We start from the raw sequence: 19,387 nt of genomic DNA on the forward strand, positions 1-19,387 counted from the left end.
GGAGCCTTGTGTACTATGGTTATTGTTGTGATGAAGCCTTCACCTCCTGAAACCATGACCAACTTATTCGTGATCCCCCGCGATTAGCAGCGAGAACCTTCCTCGGCACCGAATTTACATAGGTCTGATCAGACGCCATACAAATCCCCTATGCCATTTGCCTGCCACACAAGTCTCTCACAACGCCACACTACCAGGCCACCGCTTCTCAACTCACCAACAGCGCAGAGATTGGACATTGCCTTCACATCTTAACCGTATTGAGATCTGTATAACAACTTGTTAATTGCCAAGCATAAGTCCTCTGTTACTGTCTGGTCATCAACGTACAGAAGGTCAAGTCTTGCTTATTCGTCTCTCGTTGCGAGACGCCGTTGCCCATGAACCAGAAGGGGTTGCCCTACGTAAGGTCAGTGAAGTCAACGCACCAAGGTGTACACGGTCCAGTGGTCTTACATTAATATACTGGATCTCAAAATCTTCATATCGAGGACTTTCAATCAACTCCATGAAGTGATTGCTTGAGCCCGGCCAAACAGCAGTTATCTTGCCGGTGGTGCGATCCTTGTCTAAGTAGATGGAATGCAACATATCAGTCACACTCTCCCTGTATGTTCGTAGTCTGAAGAGGGAGTGCACTTACACCAACTCTGGCAAGACCCTTGCCAGACCATGTCTTTATGCGCTTCCTGTATATAGGCGTTAAATGCATCTTGGACTGACTGCTTGACCTCAAGCGTCCTGATCTGATCACGTTGCATCTTCTGAATTGCCTGAATAATGTATGCAGCGCTTTATGGAGTTGTTAGCGGCTGCACTAAAAGGTTTTGATATAGCTCACCTCCACTCAATGCATGGCACCAAGGATCCATTCGCAACAGGGCAATTAGGGCCAAGGATCGCTGCGCGGAAATTAGTACGTACTTACGCCTTGTCCGGCGGTTTAGCACTCACTGAAATAGTTTGGCAGCCCAGCGATGGCGAGACTAAGATATGCCTCGGGGCCCTTGGCCCGCCATCTATCTTTCAAGCTCACACCGTCACGGCCCAGGATCTCGAATCGGGACGAGAAGGATGTGTTGAATCCTGTGGCACAAATGAGGACGTCTACCTCGCGAACCTGCCCGTCCAGCGTCTCGATGCCATGTTCCGTGACTCTCGAGATGCCAGTTCTGATTACATCTATGTTTGGGCGCTGGACGGCATTGAGGTACGGAAGGCCAGGAGTGATGCGGCGACACCCTAGCTCCCAGCTATTCAGGTGTATTAGAAACTCTCTCTGGACTTCAGGCACGGACAATCGACGTACCTGGGAATCAGTTTTTCCTGCAATTCTGGTGACTTGATGGCTTCCCTCATCTTATTCTCCGCCCACTGCAGCCTGGTCAGCAAAGGTGTCGGAAACAAAGACATTGCTGTGTGTTCACCATCCTGCCGTCCTTTTGTGCCTTGGAATTTTTGTAGTTACTGGCAAAGTTCTCGTTCATCTGCTGCTCGATAGCTTTTCTAAAGCTGCGATAGTACTCGCCATTGTTGGTAAAGCGTTCGATATCGGCTGCCGAGTCTGTTGAGCGTCAGTGCAAAGTGCTGCTAGTGCGGATCCTGATCTGCTAGACTCACAAGGCTCGTTAAAGGAAGAGGACTCAATGCCAAAACCGACGGTGGGGAGGATGTAGGTGGGCGACCTAACATAGACGTCCAATTTGGATACCTTGGGCTGAATCGCAGGCACGACTTGGATGCTGCTGGCTCCAGAGCCGATGACCGCTACCAACTTGCCCTCCAAGTCTATCGTTGGATCCTACATCTTGATTAGCAAACATGGCTCCCCTCAACTGCGGTACAACTATGTTGATGGTACCCAGGCGGCGGTATGGAGCAATCTGCCTTTGAAGGTGTCAAGGCCCTCGATGTCGGGCCACTTCCAGTCATTGAGAATACCTCCAGCATTAATAAGAACATCTGCATTATGCTCCTCTTCGCCGGTAGGGGTGCCCGGACACGAAGATCCAGAGACACGCACGCGCCACTTGCCCGATGGTTCATCCCAAGTGGCACCCACGACGGCAGAGTTGAAGGTGATCAGAGGATAGAGGTTGTTTCGCTCGGCTACACCTTTAAAGTAGCTTCCAATTTCCTCGGCTGGTGAAAAGCTGATGTGAAGATGTGTTGTTAGCACTACTCAGCGGCAAATGTCAAAGACTCTTCTCACTGGCTGCTCCAGTCCTTCTTCGAATCGAACGTGTACTGGTACGCATGGCTGGCTATGTCACAGGCGGCCCCGGGGTACCGCGTCTCAAACCACGTGCCACCCACATCCCGGTTCTTCTCAAAGCACTGGTAGGTGACGTTGGGAATTTCCTTGAGTTGTATTAGGGTAGCAATACCGGACGCCCCTGCACCTACAATGATGATGTGAAGCGGCCTACGGGAGACGTCATATAGCGGGTATTGTCCGTAGCTTGGGGGTACTTCGGCCGTGTGCGAACCATCACCGCTAGGTCCGCTGGCAAGGGCCATAGTGAGAAGGATAGTAGGTAGAAGGTGGGGCGAAATAGGCTGTAGGAGAGAGTCTGTGCCAGAGAGACAGCGGCTAGTACCAAGCTGAAGACCAGAGACAACAGCAGTAAATATCCTTCCTCTAGATAAACCTTGGTGACAATCACAATCCAATCACACCGAGCGAGAGTTAGTATGCCTAATTGGGTGATGTGGGGAAGAGGGGCCACTTGAGTCAGAGTTGCGAGTCAGCGCACTCGAAGCTCGGCAAGACGGCGGCATGAACAGAGAAATGGAATTGTTTGTCTCCTTGGGGCTTAGTCCAAAGGATGCTCCATTGAGAGCTACTAACCCCAAAAGGCAGTAGAAGATGACTAGAACAGTGTTTAAGCAGACCTTAATCAACAGCGAATGACGCATGCTGAGACATGAAGCCACACAATATAGCAACCATCATACCAAACCCACCAACTCCTCGATAAAGACGGCTGAGGCGAACGACAGATAGATGCCCGCTGTGGAAAGCCTAACGGTGCTCTACTTCTGTTATTTCTCAGCCACCTGGAACTTCATGTTGTCCAGTTTCTCCATTGTCTATGTCGTTCAACGGTTTCCACAAGACGCCTCCAAGTCAGACAGGGATGGGGCTTGCTGTAGTTGCCACAATCCTAACCTCAGCAATGGGCGTCAACATCAACGAATTCGATTCCCAAGGCCATGCTTTGAGCTACAGAAGACGCTTAAGACGGACTAGGCCGCACTAATGACTAGACTTCCATAAAGTCTTCTCAGGGCCTCGATTGAAATGTTTTGTGATTGCATCAGTGGCCCTTATTGCCGTGCTGTCTATCGTATGCAAGGCGCAGGTTGCAGAGCCCAGATGTACGCGCGCAGGTTCAAGTGGGGATGAATGCAAGGAGACACCGGGTCAATGGGCGAAAGAACTGAATATGAGAGGTCAAATCTCAGGGCAGACCATGTTCAGGGTAGGTAGGTCGATAACAGAGCAGCTGCATGTCCAACATGGGGGACAAGCAAGCAAGCAAGTGCTTGGGGATGATTGTTCTCGAGTCTCATTGTCCTGAATTGCGTATGGCTCGACGCCTCCTTTGACGAATAAACACTCGAAAACAGCATATGTGTTGCAGCCGGATTGCATCACGCAAATTGTCTCAACTTTTAGGTAGATTCATCGCCGTTTCCGCGAGCTTTGTGGGAGGGCAAGCTGCGCCTGGGAAGGTTGGTTTCCGACTGCGCGAATGTAAACGATACGATATGCTGTGTATCAAGGGGAACTTTTCTTTCATGGGTCTGCAGGCAAAAATTGAAGACTGTAGGTAGCACCTTGATAGATGCATTTCCCCTTCCAAAGACGTCTCTCGTTCGTTTTGCCCTCTCCATCTACACAGCGCCTAACCTCTCGCTCTCTTCCCCTACACCAAGCCTTCTCACCATCGCCGTAACCTCAAGTCCTCTGGTCATTATTCAACATGACAAGTCTCAATAGCCCCACCATCACCCGTCTCATCGGACTCGGAGTCAGACGCTGGGCGCCCTCCTGTGCCCAGGCACTACACCGACAGAAACGTGAGCCATCCTTGCTTGTCCCTCCCAGGCAACGTCTAACACCGCCCTGGCAGTACATTCGTGGAAAGCACCTCGATAATTGGACCACCTGCTCCACCATCATAGTCGACTGGACCGACAGGGACCGACAGATCATGACCTCGCACCTCGCCAGACACGAGCTTCATAAGGGAGATTTGAAGGCGGCATACATCGGCAAACTTATGAACCGGTTGGGACTCTCTCAGTACGCCAAACTCGATACTTCATTGATGTACCAGTCAACATGCATCAACAAGCTCCAAAGCGCACTCGAATGCCGTCTCAGGGCGCTCGACAAAGCTGGCCATGTATCGGCCACTTTCGTCCTTCCCTACCTGGCCAAGTGGAAGTGGTACACCCGAGCTTGGGGCAGCGATGACTGGAATGGCGACATGACTCCTCCTCCCAGGTCCAACACTACCACATCCATATCGACCTTTTGCACGGCGGCCTCTCCGACTCCTATCCTGGACAAACCCCCCCCATACTTTCCCATTCTCCCCTTGACAACAGACGTCATATCACATATACCAGAGGAGCAGAATGTTGTCATGAAAGGTGTTCAGGACATACTTCAGTCCGGCCTCACTCAACAGCAGCGTGCCGAACATGAAGAGGCGTTACCACAACAGCTTCAACGTGAGGTTCAGTAACAGCGAGCTCAGCTCCAGCGGGAGCAGCAGAAATTGCAGGCTTCTATGGACTTGCAACGGGCAAATATCAAGCAAGAGGCCTGGGATGTTTATCAGGCCCGGAGGCGGCATGAGGCCCAAGTGGAGGCACATAAGGAGACACTGGCGCTGCAGCAGACACGATCCCAGCCAGCCCCCCAGCCACCGCAGCAGGTCCCAGGCCAGCAGGCTCTTGATGCTCCCTTTCACGCTCTGCAGCAGGCCAAAAACTCCAGGAGACATTTCGACAACAAGTCCAGCAGGAATTTGAGCAACAGAGAGCCCAGATACAGAGGGGAAAAGAGATGGCTCGAGCTGAAATCGAGCAACAACGGTTTCAGCTTCAAGAGCAGAAGCAGTCGGCTGAGGTCGGTATTGAGCCGGGGAGATCTCAGCGTGCTATGCTTGAGAAGGAAAAGCAGATGGCGCAGGCTGCAATTGAACAAGAGCGGTCTCGGCTTCAATAAGAGACGCAGATGAATCATGCGAATCTTCAGCGAGAACGATCACAGCTGGAACAACAAGCTCGAGAGCTTATACCAGCCGAGAATAAACAATTTCAAGAGTTTTTGCAAGCTCAGAAGCAGCAGCAGCAGCAGTCGACTCGGTACCAACACCAATCCCAACAAGAGCCATCCCAGAATCAGCAACCGGCTCAGCAGCAACCTCCGCCGGAACAGCCTTCTCGGCAGGACCCTCTTCAACAGCAACCACCTCCAGCTCTTCCTCTACAGCTCTTCCTCTACAGCAGCAGCCAACACATCAACAACCGACTGTGCCGCAAGCTTCTCAATACGCGTCTGTTCGGCATCAACAGCCAACGCACCAACAACCAGTTGTGCCGAAGCCTTCTCGAGCGGCAACCAAAACACCAACAACCGGCTGTGCAACAATCTCTTCAGCAGGCACCTCCTCAGCAGGCGCAGCAGAAACCGTCCGTCCCCCCCCGCCCCAACACCTCCCAAGCAACCGCATTATCCAATGCCAGCTGAGGAACCCCAGCCGAAGGGCTTCATCCAGCAGGTACCTCAGCAGCTGCCACATCTATACCAAAAGCAGGACCAAAGTGCATACGTTGCGCGCTGGGAATCGCATTCCACCTGGTCGAACCCGAACGAGGCAGAAGTCACCTGCCAGGACTCGAAATCATGCCGAGGGTTCAAGGGTGGATCCAAGATGTTTATGGAGGAAGAAGAGCCAAGCGCTTCACATCGGTACATGGCAAAGAAGAAGGGTGTGTCGGTCTAGAGCATAGTAGCGGCCCGTCGTAGACCAGCGCAGCAACCAAGTCTCCCTCCTTCAATTTCTGAGAGGGTAACAGGGGTTCGCCCAGCGCCGGCACCTGTCACCGTGACAGCTCACGCGCCCGACTCTCTGGCACCTGTGCCTCAGGTTCTGCCTCTGGATCATGAGCGATGGGTCCAAGATGTGACGACGCTTGCATGGGCGATCAGAGCCATGCGAGTCGACCCCGCCATCGACTTGACACAGTTTCGTGCCGAGCTAGATGTGCTGCTGAGCCAGGGACCTACGTGTAGCACCATGGCTGCTTTTGTGAGGACCGTATGTTTCTAGCTGGCTTTGGTATGGTCATGGAGAAGATGTATTTGTACTTCAGTGGAGAGGGTAGGTTGGTCTTGATCGGGGGAGCCGCCTTTTGGATTATACGCACTGCAAGTAGATATCATTCAACATTGACGCGATATTGGATTCTCGACAAACCAATGCCACGTCTAATCCCTGCTCCTACACGTCGTGACTGCCAACGCTTGCTAGAGAATGGGTTCGGGGAAAAGAATGGGTTGTCAACCCAGCTTTGGCTGAACTCTTTGCCTATTTATCTTTTGTTATTCAAGTTCCGTTGAATCCCTGGCGATGAAGAGCACCTGACATGATTTGGCTTGCGTTCCACATCCTCCTCCCAGTCCCTTCATTTTGCCCGCCATAGCTTTCTTAACACCGTCTCAACATGGCTCGCAGTGAATCGTTTCTGCACACTCCCCTCACTTGTCCTTGGCCTTGACGCCGAAACGGGACAAGAGTCAGGCTACAGACCTCAGTTACAGGGTTCTGGTTGCGGATACAGTTGATGAGACTGGCGATAGTGGAAGGGGGCGGGAGGGAAGGGAAAAACGAGCGTGGAGAAGGTGATAATATGGGTGCGAGGGAGGTCTGACTTTGAGACCCGAGACCTTAGAGCGATTTGCAAACTAGAGCGGTCATCGCTAAGGCCTCTGTTTATGAATAAATGAAGTTTCCTATAGAAAGTCAACAGCGTCCCTTTCTATAAGGGTTACTCTTATGGAAATTCTATTGTAATTTTTAAAGTCCCTTCCATAGTAACCTCTCATGAGGACTTCTCTCATGAACTCCGGGGCCCTCTGCAATGCATCTGGATGCTCCTGGATGCCCCTCCTGTTATGCCTTTGTAGCTGGGTTGCGTGACCCGTGGCGCCCGCAACGCTTGATCGACAAAGGCCTCTGCGTATGCTAATCCGCACATGCTTGTGGGGGATGCCTGGTCAGCGACAAGGTCAGCCGCGGCGCGGAGGAGGAATTTCACTATGCGAAATCCGACGCCGAGAACAGGGATTTTCTCTGAGAGATCGAGCATAGAGGTGCCAACCGTCAATAAGACGTTTTAACCATGACAGGAATCGATCCAAAGAGGCCTTTTTGGTGTGGCATGCTGCAGGCGATCGGTTGGGAGAGCCAGACGAGGCCAGAAGGTGGATGAATCGTTCGTTAATGCAATAGATCGCTCGGCTTTGGTTGAGGCTCACAGTAGGCGAGAGCTAAGAGCTTTGTCACAAGGGGCTCACGGGCGAGGATCAGTGTGTGCTCGTAGGTCGTGGTTGGAGTTGGACGCATCGTGGGGCGAGCAGGCTCAAAGAATCATGGCGGATTCTAACACTCGGTCGAGGCAACGAGAAGCCACACCCTGGTTCAGGCGCACGGTGAAACACATGATGTCCGAGTGCTTCCCGACCCGGGAGCTTGCTTTCTTGGCTGGGGAGTGTTTAGAAGTTCAGGTACCTGGCGATCAGCATACACGCTGAGGATCTTGTCGCTCAAGGCTCATGGTGTTTTGAGATGTTCGGTTTCAGTGCCGTCTACCGCCGGCGTCTGACTGACATATCCAGATTTACGATGTTGAGGGTTGGCACCGTCTCACTTATTTTTAATCGCCGTCCAAGCAGTATTTCTTGTTATTACTGTGTTGCATGGTCGTTGCGCGCTTGCAGCCCCATGCCGCGCCATTCTGCCGCCTCGATGCTTGGTACCGACGGTCATTTTTCACAAAATGCTGCCCCCCTTCTTAAATAGCCATTCTATCCTCATGTAGCGTCACTTGCAATGCCATGAGGTCTGATACTATGATTCGAACCAGCCAATGCTTGCCCCTTGACGCGACGCCCTGGACCGTCTGGCATCCACACCGCTCTGCCGGGCATGCTTTAGTGCGGTGCCCTCGGTGATGTGTGCCCTGAGCCTTAATAATTACGGAGAGGGAACTAGGCGTAACCCAAAGGGCGTGGTGAACGCTTTGATGTCTGTTTGGCGTAAAGAGCTCTAGTTATCCATATCTTTGACCTATGTTGCTAACTAAGACTCATTAGTTTATGCCTAGTGAGCATGGTAGCTCATTGAATAGGATGATTCCAATTGGGCGGGAGGGAATATCTGCCGGGAGAGTCGTTGCTGGTATTGATGACGTCTCCAAGATGAGTTATCGGGCACAAAGAACACAACGATCAAGCACAATGGTCGGGAGAGCATAGAATAGAGCGATTTCGATCGGGCGGGAGGGAGTGGAAAGACATAACCGCCCTGCGATCAATCCCCCCGCGCCCGATCGAACTGAACCTATTCCCTGAGCTGCTATGCTCACCGCGACGGGTATTACCCTTTCCTTATGCTGGTTGTTCAGGCAAAGAAACAAGTCTCGGTTTATTTGAGATAGTTTAAGTTTTTGCCCGCATTCTCGGCTCGTGATCTTATCAGAAAGAAGGGCTGTCCTTGTGCATGGCTTTAATCTGTGCATTGTGTGTGTTGTTCCTGAGGCTATCCCACCCCCCGATCGCCACGGGCTGATCAGAGCGACATTTCCGTCGGCTTGGCGACGGAAATGAAGATGTGATTGGCTAGATCAATTGCCCTACCAGCCAAGCCAGGGACAAAAAACACCAAACCTGGTTCAACCACAGAATTCTGACTGCGAGCCCAGGGTTTTTTTTTTTTTTGTCCTCTCTCCGCCGTCAACGTGCTGTCGTTCCTCGTCCTGGTCTGTGCGGTTTCAGCGGTTGGTACCCATGCCCTCGCGCACGGTGGGTGTTTGAGGGCACTCACTGAGAGGCTTCAAGGAGGACCTGGGATTGAACTCTCCACTGGGCGTCGATGAAGTCGTCCAAGTGTTTGACTCCTCCCATATTCTGGCCGCGGCGAGTCTGGGCGCCTTCCTTGGTCTCCTCCCAAGGAAGTGCCAGCCGGATAGGCGAGTCCGAGTTAAGAGAGTTACTACCAAGACGCCCTTGAGTTCTCAAGCTTCGATCTCAGATAGCCCCTGTAGCATGCAGCCATGTTTCTATCAAGTATACAGGCTGTGGTCTCAGCCCTGATGGCGCATGGTTCGCGGGAAGAAGCTGATTGGTGTATTTATATCGTGAGCAATCTACCTCCGAAACAGGCCGGCAGAAGGGGGCCGCCTCGGAGCGGGACCGGATCGGGGGTCGTGGCGAAGGGGCAGTCAAACTTACAAGTTCATCCTCTCATCAGCTGGCGATGATGGAACGCATTCCCTCAGTCAGTGCTCATGTAGCTAGAAGCTCGTCTTGATGTCGCAGTTTCATCTTTGCGCATATTCTGCGAGACGTGTGCGATGGTTGGGGTCGCGGGTTTAGATAGTATATAGTCAAGGATTAACAGGATCAGCCGAGTTTCCAAGTTCAAGTTCAGGAGCAGTTTTTGAAATAATCGAGATTCGATGCGCTGGCATCCAATCCCGCCTCTGTACCATGAGCACCTCGTAGAACGCAATATCTCCGCCTTGCTGAGAGTGCTCAATCCCTATCCACGACCTCCTCCGCAAGATACTTCATCAGCTTCTTGACATACTCCCCAGCTTTCCAAGGGGAAGAGTTCGGTTCTCAGAATGGCAGCGAAACACCCCCCCTTCTCGCGATGGTTTGGTTTCCGAGCCAGATAACACTCGTGATGAGTAGGGCTTGATCGATTGACTTGTCCCACAGTTCCTGGAAAGGGTGAGAGGCAAGAACGTGACAGATGAATTGCCACAATCAAGAAGCTTTCAAGAACACCCATATGCCGTGGCCTAGGACCAGACGTGGCCATCATTTTGTTAGGCAGGGCAGCGATATGGTCGCCACATGGCGCCCTGAAACAGCACTTCTATATTCACAGAGGCCAGTAGCAGTACTCTAATTCATGGCTCATCGGAAATAAGTTTCAGCCTGGCCTTGACATACATACCCGAATTAATAGTTGAGTTGCGATCTCTAAAAGGCTTCTGCTACGAAGCCACCCCAGTCTCTTTGCGCTTTGTATACTACAGCTGGCGTACTGCCATCTATTTCTCGGTCACTGTAAGTAAGTAAAGAGTAATCCAGTAGTGACCAGCCTCCCAAATAGCGGCAAAGACACCCGTAGGAGGGGTTTCTTCTTTTCGCATTGACTTTCCACTTCAAGTATCTCCATGCGGATGTTCTACTTATGATCCTCTTTCTCCTCCGTCTTCTCCGTGTTCGGGCAATATTTCCCAGCTATCAACATCTACAAAGACGATGGATAAAGACGCTCGACAAAGGAGGCCCTGACAAGCTGCCTTGATATCGTCGACGAAGATGCCTGGATATGATCGGGCATTATTGTGGTAGGCGACGAGACAAACCAAAACGAATACAATTGCCAAGGATCTTGTCATCAAAAGGGAGTGATTATATTCAAGACTCAGAAGAAGTTTAGACTACAGTGAACGGTATAGAGACAAAGAGCGGCCAGCGGTGGAGAGGCCCAACCTCACTAGCAGCGGCATTTCATTCAACACATCACATGCATGTCCATTTAATCCTATTTGTGTCACTAGCCACCTCCTGGAATAATTCATCAGAGTTCTCAAGACCACTCGCTGCCTAAACTTGGCCATTGTTTCTACCAATATCCCTTTCAGCAGACTCCCTCTCCCCGCCACATCTCAAGCACACATTAGGAATTCACCACCTGTCATCGATGTTCACTGTTAGGTCTGTATAGGCTTTATTGCCATGAACCACTCTGCCTTTTCATGACCACTAGGTCAAGTTAAATCGCACAAGTCAACTCTGTTTCTTTGGACTACTCCTTTCGAGCCCTGTAATCTAGGACGTGTCTTATTACTAGCGACGCGGCGCGATCTGGGGTGGCAATAACTTCCAGCATCTAGGCACGCCATTCCCGACCAGTGCCTAGCTTTAGGGTGTCATAGGCCACGCCAAACCGGATAAGTTCAGAGAATATCCGTGATGAAGCGCGGTGTGATGCTTCAAGTGCAGAACCATGTCACGATTCTCCTCGGCTCTCGTACTGCCACCGTCTCATCACTATCCTCATTTTCGGCCCAACCGCGATCTGTGAGCAATATAAGCCCAATATTTGCATCCATCCGACTGAATGCTTCTGCCTTGTGGTATTATGCATCGGGTGCTGGGGTCAGCTCGCACGACCAAGACGTAGTCCTTCCATGCGGCCCCTCTTGTGAAGATGGTTTTAGGCCTATTAGTCTACGGGCTCCCCATGCCAAGGATAATTGCTTTGAGAAACTCTGCTTCATCTCCACCACTGAGTCGCCCCTCACCGCCAATAGAGGTAGATAGCCACGATACTGGCAGAGAAAACAGCCTGACCTATTGTGGTGCCTTGGCTTAGAGCCTGTTACCTAGTTATTATCTCTCACGTAGATACCATTCATTAGACTTCCTTTTGGGTCTTTGTTTTGAATATAAGCCCTCCCACGTGACCACCCTCTTGATCCCCCAAATGTCCACGACAACCCCAGTCAGATCAACAGGGCAAGAACGACAGCCCTTACTCGCTATATTCAAGAGGGAAAAAAGGCTCCTTAGCCCCAGAGTGTAGACGTTCCGTGTTTCCCTTCACTGTACTACTAAAGGCTTCGCTGATGGCCATGGCCGGAAACCTCAGGCATTAACATCAGCTTCGCTGGCCCTTAACAACGGCCTGCCGTCGGCAACTTCCCTAGTCAGATTAGCAAGCCACTCCCTAAAGGCCCATGATCCGTGGTAAAGAGCGTATGATGGAGGTGAACGTGGGCAGAGAGCCACCATTCCAGGTTGACCATCCTCTGTGCATCTCCCATACCGGCCCGAGTTTGACCTGTTCCCAGGCAGAATTGCATCCGGGGTTGGCAAATAGCGCCGATACCTTCTCTTCCGATCTCTATGCCTTGAGCCAGTCGCTAATTATCACCATTTCGCCTGCCAAAACCAGGCCTCCAATACTGCCAGCCTAGCTCCGGGTATCCTCTTGAGCGAAGTATGGCATGTCCGACAACTCCTCTTGGAGACATCACGAATACCAACCAAAAAGGATGGTATGAAGCCTCTTCATCCTTTCCTCAAAGTACGAAGGGTTCGCCGATAGCGAGGACATCCAAAGGAGTTCCATTTTCACCATACCCCGAAGATGTAATGGTCAGGTTTCTATGGGATGGACCGATAGTGTGAGAGGTTTTTTTTCGTATGGCCATACACATACTTCTTGGCCATAAATGTGAGCTTCGCAATCTACGAAGGGAAGAATCTCCTTGGATCCCCAGTCCAATATCAGCCTGGGCATAGCGGTCTCATGCGTAACGTCTTTCCGGTTATTGGGGCGAAGATATTATCGATGTACCCTCTGTAGAAGAGAAATATGCTGTCTATCTTGACGTTCTTCTCAGGAAACCATGAACAAATTTGCCAACACCGGACCGCAGGCTAGGCTTATGGCAATCCCCACGACTGGTGGATTGACCGCGTGGAGGAGCCATCTGCAGAGAGGCCTCGCAAATTTCTCTTCCTCATGACTTCCCTCAAGGCATCAAGAAGCGTCGCCTTGATATTACCGTACATATCGGGTCAACATCCTCAATTTGCATCATTTCCCTTATGAACATGTCGCGTAAAAACTATCAAGATGACTGGCAAACCCATTCAAAACGAATATGAATGTATGGGGGTAATAACATACTTCCGGGATTGCATGGAAGTTTGGCAGCTCGTCTGATGATGAGATTGTGTAAAAAGAAAAAAAAAAGGCGGGGGGGAATCGCTCCTTTTAGTGCGTCCGGATCTGATAAAACGACGTTGAAATTGTCCTCATATGGTTTGCCATACAGCATTGACCTTGATTGCTGCCATGTGTCTATCATTGTGTTATTTGATCTTGTGCCCGATAACTCCTCTGGAGACGTCATTAATACCAACAACAAAAAGAACTAGACGATAAACGTCCAGTGAAAGGCATGCAATTGTTTCGTTGAGACGATGAGTTAAGGGGAAGGGCAGTTGGAGAAGCCCCTAACCATGCATTGACAGGCTACCTCGCCAAGATATGTCGTGTCTTGAGTGATCTCTTTAGGGACTTTGGGAATCTATATGGCCGATATACCTGCTTCTCCGAGCCACCCATAGGGCGACTGTGAGGGTCCACGACATGGCCAGCTTCAGGCAGCATGGTAGGGCCAGATTGTATCCAGCTACCTCTAGTAAATATTAAACCTATGACTCATATCCAGGTCTTCCTATTCGTATACCACCCCGCCAGGGAGGTTTCAAACTATCCGTCATCGCCTGTCCCGAAACTTCAGATTCGGGCTTAGCTCATCAGCGCCCGCGACGTCGTCGAGTTCTCCTGCGAGCAATTACTCAATCTTGCCTCTTAGATCCAGCCACCGGTCTCCCATGCGATATTGATTCTTCTAACTTCTGACTTATTCACCATTCGGTATATCAAAAACTGGCGATTCATGGTATTAGTAAACGGCACTATCTGATCCTACACAGCTAATAAGCGTAAGTAGTAGAGTAGTTTTTTAATGCGTCGAGTTGGTCAAGTTCCGGGAGGGACTCGACAAGCGGACTACGGACGAGAATACAAAACGAGGGAGACATGTTCCTGAGATGATAGATCACTATCAACAAACGATGCCATTTCATACAAGTTACCCGTCTCTCAGGCACGCATGAATCTCAGTGGCCAGCTCAGGAATAGTCTCAGCCAGCTCGTCGAGGTTGCGATAACATGGCCTAGCGACTTTGGCATGGCGGGCAGACAAGGAAGTCTGCCGCCAGTTTCGCTGAGAGCGCCCGAGTGGCCCTACATGAAAGCCATCGCCTTAGTTACCTCGGAAGATACAAAGGCATTGTTACGGGCCATGAGTCCTGGGACGTGAATGAGTTGGTTGATAGGTGTCATGGTGCAGTAGAGGTCAGATAAGACCAAGGACGGGGGCTTCGAGCCGTCTTTCCATGTCTGCATCCCGGATCCAGGATCTGGTCGCTTCATTGGCCTTGATCACATGGGCTTCTTCTACAGCTAGAGAGGCCCTCATGTTACCAAACTTGGGCATCATTTGTTTGACAGTGACTGGCCGCCTCGCTGATGGATGCAATGTCGTGTTGCGTCCTGTCGCAAGGGAAAGACTAAGTCCCTCGCTTTGCAGCTAGGGCACCTTATATTACCACACGTCCGCCACCCCTAGCCGCGACCGTTGATGATGGGGAGATAACTGTCAAAGTCCTGAGATTTGCTTGGAGGTGTCGAGACCGGCCCACGCAATTCTGTGCTGGGTCTTCATTTCCGTGCCACATGGAATAGGCACGGGGAATCGACCGAGCCTCTAAGCAAGCCCCCACAAGTGCAAAAGGCGGCGACATCTTGTATTACTATATAGGCCCAGGACGATTGGCTTACATTAACCTGTTGCGAAAATTGAGAGGAAATCCGAAATGTGAGAGACAGTGAGAGATGAGATCATTGTCAGGTGTTAATGGCCGTGTTCTTCTTGAGCGTCGCTGATACCCTCTGCTAAAAAAGAGAGCGCTATCTTAATAGAATAGAATAAATTGGACGCTGCTCTTTGAATCTGTCCAGGCCGCAGCTATCAACTCAGATACTATGGTATAATGTCCCTGTTATCCGAGTACGGTATCTCTCAATCAATCACTGCGAGGATTATCTTTCCACTATCAAGTTTCTATGGCTATAGAAGCTTAACTTTATCTTTGGTTTATGGGGTTTTGCAGCATTGGGTTTTAATATTGTTGTGTGTCTCTTCGTGTGTTCTTTGATCTCGTGTATGATGAATACGTCATTGAAAAAGTGGAATCTCTCAATCAATGCTCAGGAGTTGCTGTGTGATCCTATCATGTTACAGTGACGGCAATGCTGTCTATTAGTGTTCTTACACTATCATTGATGGGATTGCAGACCCTCATAGAAGTTTCCATCAAGGCACTTTCTCACAAGCCTCCGGACACTATTAAATCTACATGCAAGTGAGGCCATCTGCATATCTAGATTGAGCTCATGCGCATCATCAAATAGAAGAGCTATGCAAATTCGAAAGCAACACTAAGAACACAGAGCCCATTCTCCGCTAGCAACAATCTGTCATTGGCGCTGGTCGAGTAAGAGTGACTTCGTATGAATTCCTGTGAGCTCGACCAGAGAAAACATTCGTAATGGCACCAAGCAATTCTGGAGGTTCTCGGTACATCTGAGACGCTATTGATGACTGACTTTCAACATCAAATTGTTCAAGTAGCTCCATATAAGGAAGGGTGGGTACTGCGAGGGAGTTACTTGAAGAAGAACACTCCAATTTGCCGGCAGACAGGCAATTGGGCTTGCTGAGTGGGGGTCCAGGGCGAGAGGTTGACGAACTCGGCAAACTGAATCGATACCTCTCGTGAATTCGCATGACCCAGTTTCAACTAGTAACAAGGGAGAATTCCCCTGAGACACCGATCCCCCCTAACAGGGTAACCCCCTCTCAAATCTCCCTAAACATATTAATGCAACTGCCGGTTGATGGGGTCAGTCTCTGCAAGTACAGTGAGCACAAATCAACAAGAGAAACATGTCATCAATTCCATCGACCGTGCAACATCAAATACAGCACTTACAAACCTAGAAATTACAGAATTGTATAATTCAAGTATTAAATAACTATATTGAGTTTTTCTAGAATTTTCCTAAGTGTCCGAAGCATTATGGCGGCTCCCCAAGCTTGATGCACTGCTTTCCGGACTACGCGATTTCCATTATTATTATTGTCTGCAATGATAACAAGCACCCATGAGCCACAACAGCCAAACACATAGTCATTAATACATGACGGTATTAAAACCCAATACAGCAAAACACCGCAACCTAATTACACAATTTCCATCTCCATCTAAAAAAAAAAAAAAAGAAAAGAAAAGAAAGCGACTTCCAACTTACTGGCATTAATCACTGCGCAAGGAAAAAAATCGAATCGATCTTCTCGCCTTTTACACCTGACTTGCCAAGTTTTATTCGTAGCCGAGTGCTCTATAACGGGTATTTTGTACGATGGTAAGTGGGAAGCGACAGGATCTTGCTTGAGCCTGTCCGGGTGAAAGCAATGACATATAATACACATGGTTTTCTCAAATTTAAATACTTGGAAAAGCATAATATCATGCGGCACTTAGTCGTTGGTTTATAGTTGGACTATTGAAGGCCAAGTCTGATCATGAAGACAACCAAATCATTTGTTCCCCCAAACCAGTCCAAGGAAAGCCAGTAGATTCTCCAAGCTCAACGCACAAGATACTTATCACACACTCCTTAGACAAGGCATCCCTTGAAACATGAGATTTCGAAAAGACCCATCCACTAGTACAGACCGCCGGTATCATGGTTCCACGCCCCCGGAGCAATGATAATTTCTGGACAACACCTCTACTGCCACTGTCAAAGAAACATGAAGCGGCGCTCCGAGTTTCGAAGACCGGCACCGACTGGATATCCGGCGACATAACTGAGCACTTGGCTAATGTTACGTTTTCAGAACAGCAGGTCGAACTCTACTAGATAAAGTGTCCCAGACAGAGCGAGTTGTACCCTGGAGCATCTGGTGCAACATCTATCACGCATTCAACCGACTGGTTGCTTTGGGTTTTCTTGGCTGTCAATTTAGCATGCCACCATCAACTGGGGTGCGTGGGTTCGAGCCGTCTCGAACCTGTTCTTAATCTCACAGAGATTGCTTGAAAGAGAAATCCTTGCTTAAATAGTGTATGGCGCCTTGACATAAGACAACCCTCTTCAAACAGCAATGCGGTGCACTGTCTGGAGTTTCGAGGTAAGAGAGGCTTGGCACAGCTTGATTAGCAAACCAACTACGCCACGCCAGATATTTTGGGTCTTGCGGAAAGAACGGAGAAAGTCCTACTCCCTGGCTCACGGCGAGGTATCCTTCTTTGACTTTCTGGGCGAGGAGTCCTCCAAGGCTGGACTCTGTATGTCCATCTTGATTGCGTCTCTAGAATGAAGCGCGAGGCATGATATTAAAGAACCCAGTAATCAACAGATGGCGGCATGAGAACCTCCGTGAAACACGCTGCGAAGAAATCATCCATGAACGGGGCGGGGCAAGACGGAGAGAAAACAACTACAATGGTGCACGATTCGAGGCCGATGTTGCATTGAACATCGTCCTGTCCTGCTAGCAGCTATTTACTAACTGCAGTTTGGCATCTTGCATTGCGCGACTCACCTTTCCATAATTACGTTTCAATACTTATAAGCTTAATTTGATCTAAGTTACAGTGTTTTATAGTATTAGGTTTTAATGCATATGTGTCTTATTAATATGTTCTTTGATCCTGTGTACAACGTAAACGGTATTAAAAAAATAACTAACTGCAAAAGGTATTCTATAATAATTGCTATTCTAGATTATAGGGTATGTGACGATTCAGAGTCCCATATCAGGTTAAATGCCTTTTTAACCAGGTATAATGATTAGGAAGTGACTCGCGAGAACGGAGTATAGATTAAGAAAAAGACCGAAAAAAGAAGAAAATTCAAGCTCACAGCATATGAGATTATGGAACTATGTAATGGAGGCAGCTCGTCATGTCTCTTGATTTGCTGCATTGCTGCTGTTTTCTGGTCAACGAAATATGGACACAAACAAACCACCCACCCCACTGAGGATGGGGCTAAACCCAATCCTCCAACCATTAACAATCGAACCCAAATTCATCATGTCCAGCACAGCAGTGACACCGACAGGCCGGACTCTGGGCTGGAATATTCATTTCCTGGTCGGTAGAGGCCGTGGCCATTTCGCTGGGCTCTTCCGCCCATCGGATAGCGATCTGGTGAGATTCCGTGATGTCGTCGATGAGTTACGCCTCTGCTTTGAGTTCCCCGGTTCCACGCCCCAGTGGCGCATGGGATCAAATCGCGTCTGGGTTGATTGACTCGCCCAGCCGTGTGAGCTCATGCCCAGCCTTCTTCTGGGAAGAAGGCCTCCACCTTCCTGTGCTTAGTCTCTCGACACCTGACATTCGTCGACCAAATGTCTTGAGCTTCCGCATCGTCCGTCATGTACCCTGCAACCTGCCTTCAAATTCCTCACTGAATAGACATCTCGAAAGTTTGTTGAAGCGATCTCCCGGCCCCTCCAAGTGCTAACGCAACCGTAGCAAAATGTGGCCAGCACATCCCCCAGCCCGTCCGCCGGCACGAACCCCGCTCCCTCCTGCCCGAGAAGCCATCTGCCGATCCCCGACACGCAATAATGCCTCTTCGAAAGACTCTCAAGGGCAAGAGCAGGTCTGCTCCCCCCCCCCCGAAGCATACCGTGTCTGGCTCCGTGTCTCCGACAAGGGATGGTTCGGCCGATGCAGACGAGGAGGACATCACTGGCATGGTTGCGCCGCCGACTATGACTCTTGCACTTGACTACGCAAAGAGCACTGTGACCAAATTTCGGTCCTCGTGTCTTCAAGCGTCCAATGTCTGCGCTGTGTCTGGCAAGGGACAATCATGGTACTTCACTCCAGCCGTGGGCCCAGCGCTACAGGCTTGTCATATCGTCGAACAGCAGCACTACCACCTTTACCCCGATCATGAAGTCGAGGATGATGCATGCTTAGAGGATAGCTCACGCCGGCTGCAACAGCTCTGGCATCCTTTTGTTGACTCATCTACACGACCTCTTCGATGCACGATTATTCTCCATCCATCCCGACACGCATCGTATCCGCGCTTTCATGCCATATGACGTGCTCACAGGGTTCCACAGTCAAAAGGCAATTTTACCTCCGATCGTTGATCGAGAGGCCCTACGCCATCACTACGAACTGTGCTGCATCGAGAACATGGCGTTACTTACACCGTACCCCGAGATCATGTCCCTCGGAATAGCAACATCCGGCACAAGCACCGCCCTCAGCTCAAGGACCAACTTCCCTATAACACCGAGCCCCGGGGATGTCGTGGTGGGTGACCCATCTAAAAGATCACGTTCCACCCGACATGATCAAGGCCAAGCACCAAAGGGGAACGATGTG

The 19,387-nt window shown here is 50.1% G+C and overlaps 3 protein-coding genes and 1 pseudogene across 4 annotated transcripts, besides 1 other annotated feature; 3 read left to right on the forward strand and 1 right to left on the reverse strand.

The window, feature by feature from the left end:
* Positions 1–331: 331 nt before the first annotated feature.
* NCS54_01503400 lies at positions 332–2,637 on the reverse strand (annotated as a pseudogene). The gene is made up of 10 exons: positions 2,213–2,637; positions 1,862–2,153; positions 1,621–1,801; positions 1,428–1,564; positions 1,310–1,374; positions 955–1,253; positions 842–902; positions 724–792; positions 457–622; positions 332–400 (listed from the first exon to the last, which is right to left on the reverse strand).
* Positions 332–2,637: a sequence feature.
* Positions 2,638–3,989: 1,352 nt separating this feature from the next.
* Positions 3,990–4,760, forward strand: NCS54_01503500 (Hypothetical protein; the record flags this gene model as incomplete). Its single annotated transcript, XM_053160147.1, has 1 exon — positions 3,990–4,760. The coding sequence occupies one exon, from the start codon at positions 3,990–3,992 to the stop codon at positions 4,758–4,760; it is 771 nt and encodes a 256-aa protein (XP_053016122.1).
* A 501-nt stretch (positions 4,761–5,261) lies between these two features.
* NCS54_01503600 (Hypothetical protein) lies at positions 5,262–6,026 on the forward strand (the record flags this gene model as incomplete). The annotated part of the gene is made up of 1 exon (XM_053160148.1): positions 5,262–6,026. One exon carries the CDS (start codon positions 5,262–5,264, stop codon positions 6,024–6,026), a length of 765 nt encoding a protein of 254 aa, XP_053016123.1.
* Positions 6,027–18,073: 12,047 nt separating this feature from the next.
* On the forward strand, positions 18,074–18,970 carry NCS54_01503700 (HNHc domain-containing protein; the record flags this gene model as incomplete). The annotated part of the gene is made up of 4 exons (XM_053160149.1): positions 18,074–18,255; positions 18,302–18,468; positions 18,518–18,863; positions 18,919–18,970. 4 exons carry the CDS (start codon positions 18,074–18,076, stop codon positions 18,968–18,970), a joined length of 747 nt encoding a protein of 248 aa, XP_053016124.1.
* Positions 18,971–19,387: the final 417 nt, after the last annotated feature.

The sequence above is a fragment of the Fusarium falciforme genome, chromosome 14 (assembly GCF_026873545.1).
Source record: "Fusarium falciforme chromosome 14, complete sequence".
NCBI classification, from domain to species: Eukaryota; Fungi; Ascomycota; class Sordariomycetes; order Hypocreales; family Nectriaceae; genus Fusarium; species Fusarium falciforme.